This window comes from Lycium ferocissimum, chromosome 10, assembly GCF_029784015.1.
Source record: "Lycium ferocissimum isolate CSIRO_LF1 chromosome 10, AGI_CSIRO_Lferr_CH_V1, whole genome shotgun sequence".
In the NCBI taxonomy this organism is placed as follows: Eukaryota; Viridiplantae; Streptophyta; class Magnoliopsida; order Solanales; family Solanaceae; genus Lycium; species Lycium ferocissimum.
This window is the reverse complement of record NC_081351.1, coordinates 22,054,842-22,057,213: the sequence shown is the minus strand read 5'-3', so window position 1 is coordinate 22,057,213 and position 2,372 is coordinate 22,054,842. Positions and strand designations below refer to the sequence as shown.

The 2,372-nt window shown below is 36.7% G+C and overlaps 2 protein-coding genes across 2 annotated transcripts; both read right to left on the bottom strand.

Annotated features, from left to right (window-relative positions):
- Window positions 1–831: 831 nt before the first annotated feature.
- On the bottom strand, window positions 832–1,726 carry LOC132034713 (leucine-rich repeat receptor protein kinase EMS1-like). The gene is made up of 2 exons (XM_059425080.1): window positions 1,276–1,726; window positions 832–1,040 (listed from the first exon to the last, which is right to left on the bottom strand). Exons 1-2 carry the CDS (start codon window positions 1,724–1,726, stop codon window positions 832–834), a joined length of 660 nt encoding a protein of 219 aa, XP_059281063.1.
- Window positions 1,723–2,169, bottom strand: LOC132034712 (probable LRR receptor-like serine/threonine-protein kinase At3g47570). Its single transcript, XM_059425079.1, has one exon. It carries the CDS (start codon window positions 2,167–2,169, stop codon window positions 1,723–1,725), a length of 447 nt encoding a protein of 148 aa, XP_059281062.1.
- Window positions 2,170–2,372: the final 203 nt, after the last annotated feature.

Sequence of the window (2,372 nt, the reverse complement as noted above, 5' to 3'; positions counted from 1 at the left end):
CGCTGAGTTTATTGAATGAGATGTTCAGGTAGTTAAGATGCACAAGAGCTTCTAATGACTTGGTATTTCACCACCAAGGTTGTTATAGCATAAATCTAAAAATTCTAATGCCAACATTTTGCCAAATGAATAAGGAATAGGCTCATCTAATCTATTATGTGCTAGAGAAAGTTTAATCAATTTATCTAGACTCCCTAGATTGCTTGGAATCTTACCAGAAAAATCATTTTTTGACAGATCAATGAGTGTTGCATCCTTTAAATTTTCAATCTCCACTGGAATTTTCCCACTCAATAAATTAGATGAAATATTGAATTCTATGAGATCATGAAGGTCCCCAAGGCTTGTTGGTAATCTAGAATTCAACATGTTGTGAGCTAGATAAAGTGTCCTCAAACTAGTAACATTCCCTAAGCATGGTGGCACCGAACCAGAAAAATGATTTCTTGACAAGTCTAACGCACCAAGATTCTTTAAACGGCACATAACAACTTGTATGGTTCCTTCAATCTTGTTGCTTTGTAGGTAAAATTCTTGAAGGTTTAACATACCTTGGACAGTATTTGGAATATGTCCAGTCAACTCATTGATAAAAAGGCTAATCCTTGTCACTCCAGTAAGATTACCAATTTCTTGAGGAATGACACCCTTCAGTTTACAACTATTTGCTTCAAAAATTTGCTGAGAGTTAGAGAAATTCCCTAACGAAGCAGGAAAAACTTCATACAAAGCAATCCCAGAAAATGAAAGTACTCTTAGTTTCCTACAGTTTGTCAAAGATGTCAAGAAGCTCAATGTTGAAATCAATGAAAAAATTCTTCCCCCAAAGGTTCAGAACTGAAGGTGCTTTAAGTTACCGAGTGATTCAGGAATTTGACCTGTGAAACTATTGCCTGAGAGATTAAGTACTCTGAGACTTGAATAATTTGAGATGGAAGCATATATAAAACCACTCAGATTATTTTCTGCACAAATAAATACTTCTAAGATGAGCATTCCATAACCTAAATCTGAAGGTCGAGTACCTGGAAGCTTGTTTTCTGAAAGTGTTAGGACATTTAGTATTGGCATGTCGAAAATGCTTGTAGGGACAAAACTAGTGAACGCATTCTGGGCCAATTCCAACACCTGTAGTTTCTAAAGATTACCTAAATTCATTGGTATCTCTCCTGTTAATTAGAAAAAATATATGATTACATGTTTGGCGGAATATATGATTACATGTTTGGCGGAAGTACAAAGGGGATAATATTTTGTAAAGAAATACAATACTACCTTCCAAGTTTTGTCCTCTCAGATTTAATATTTCAAGAGTTGTTAAATTAGGTAACCCTCTTGGTATAGTTCCAATAAACTCATTGAATGACGATGACAAGACTTGAAGCTTTCTGCATTTCTCCAGGTTTGGTGGAATAACTCCATCTAGGGAGTTTCTTGAGAGGTAAAGCCCTTCCAAGTTTGGAAGATGGTCGCATATAGTTGTTGGAAGCTTTCCAGTAAGATTGTTGCCGCTTAGAGCAATCACTTGCATCATCATACTGTTAAAGATTGACGGTGGTATAGATCCAGTAAGATGATTATATTGCAGGTCTAATATAACCATGTAACCAAGATCACCGAGTTCCCAAGGGACATCAACTTGGACAAAATTTCTCTGTATTCTCAACACTTCCAACTTTGTTAGATTGGAAAGGGAAAATGTAATTTCTCCGGAAAATTGATTCATCGAAAGTTGGGTAACAAACTTAAAGATAATAGAATGGCTCCGGTGAAGTTATTTCCTGTGACATCAATCGACTTCAACCTTTGTAAATGAGCCAACTCTTCTAGCAAATCTCCACGAAAAGTGTTGTTGTTGATGTTGAGGGAAACAAGAAATGAGAGGTTTCCAAGGTGTGGAGGAATGGTACCATGAAGTTGCATGCTAGAAATGTCTAAAGCAGTGACTCGATTGCGGCGAGAGTTGCAAGTGATTCCAATCCAGCTGCATTGGGCCGAAGAAGACCAATTTCTTGCTAAGATGTTGTTAGGATCAGAAGAAATGTGAGATTTCAGTACAAGAAGAGCAGCTTCATCAGTGCTAATAGTGGGAACCGTAGCAAGTGAAGTATGGTGATGAAGCAACATGAGAATTGCAAGAGCAAAGAGAAAATCACAACTTCTGCCCATACTATAACAGGCAGGTTTTTTTTTTTCTTCTTTTTTTCCTAGCACAAAGAATGGACAAAGCAAAGGAATGATCTTAGTTGGTCTAATTTATGATATCAGATTCAATAGTCTTGGAGTTTTATTTGGTTAAGAGTGTCAATTATGAGTACAACAAGTTGTACTGTGACCACATATTTTTCTGTATTTTTCTTCCGTGGGGCTTG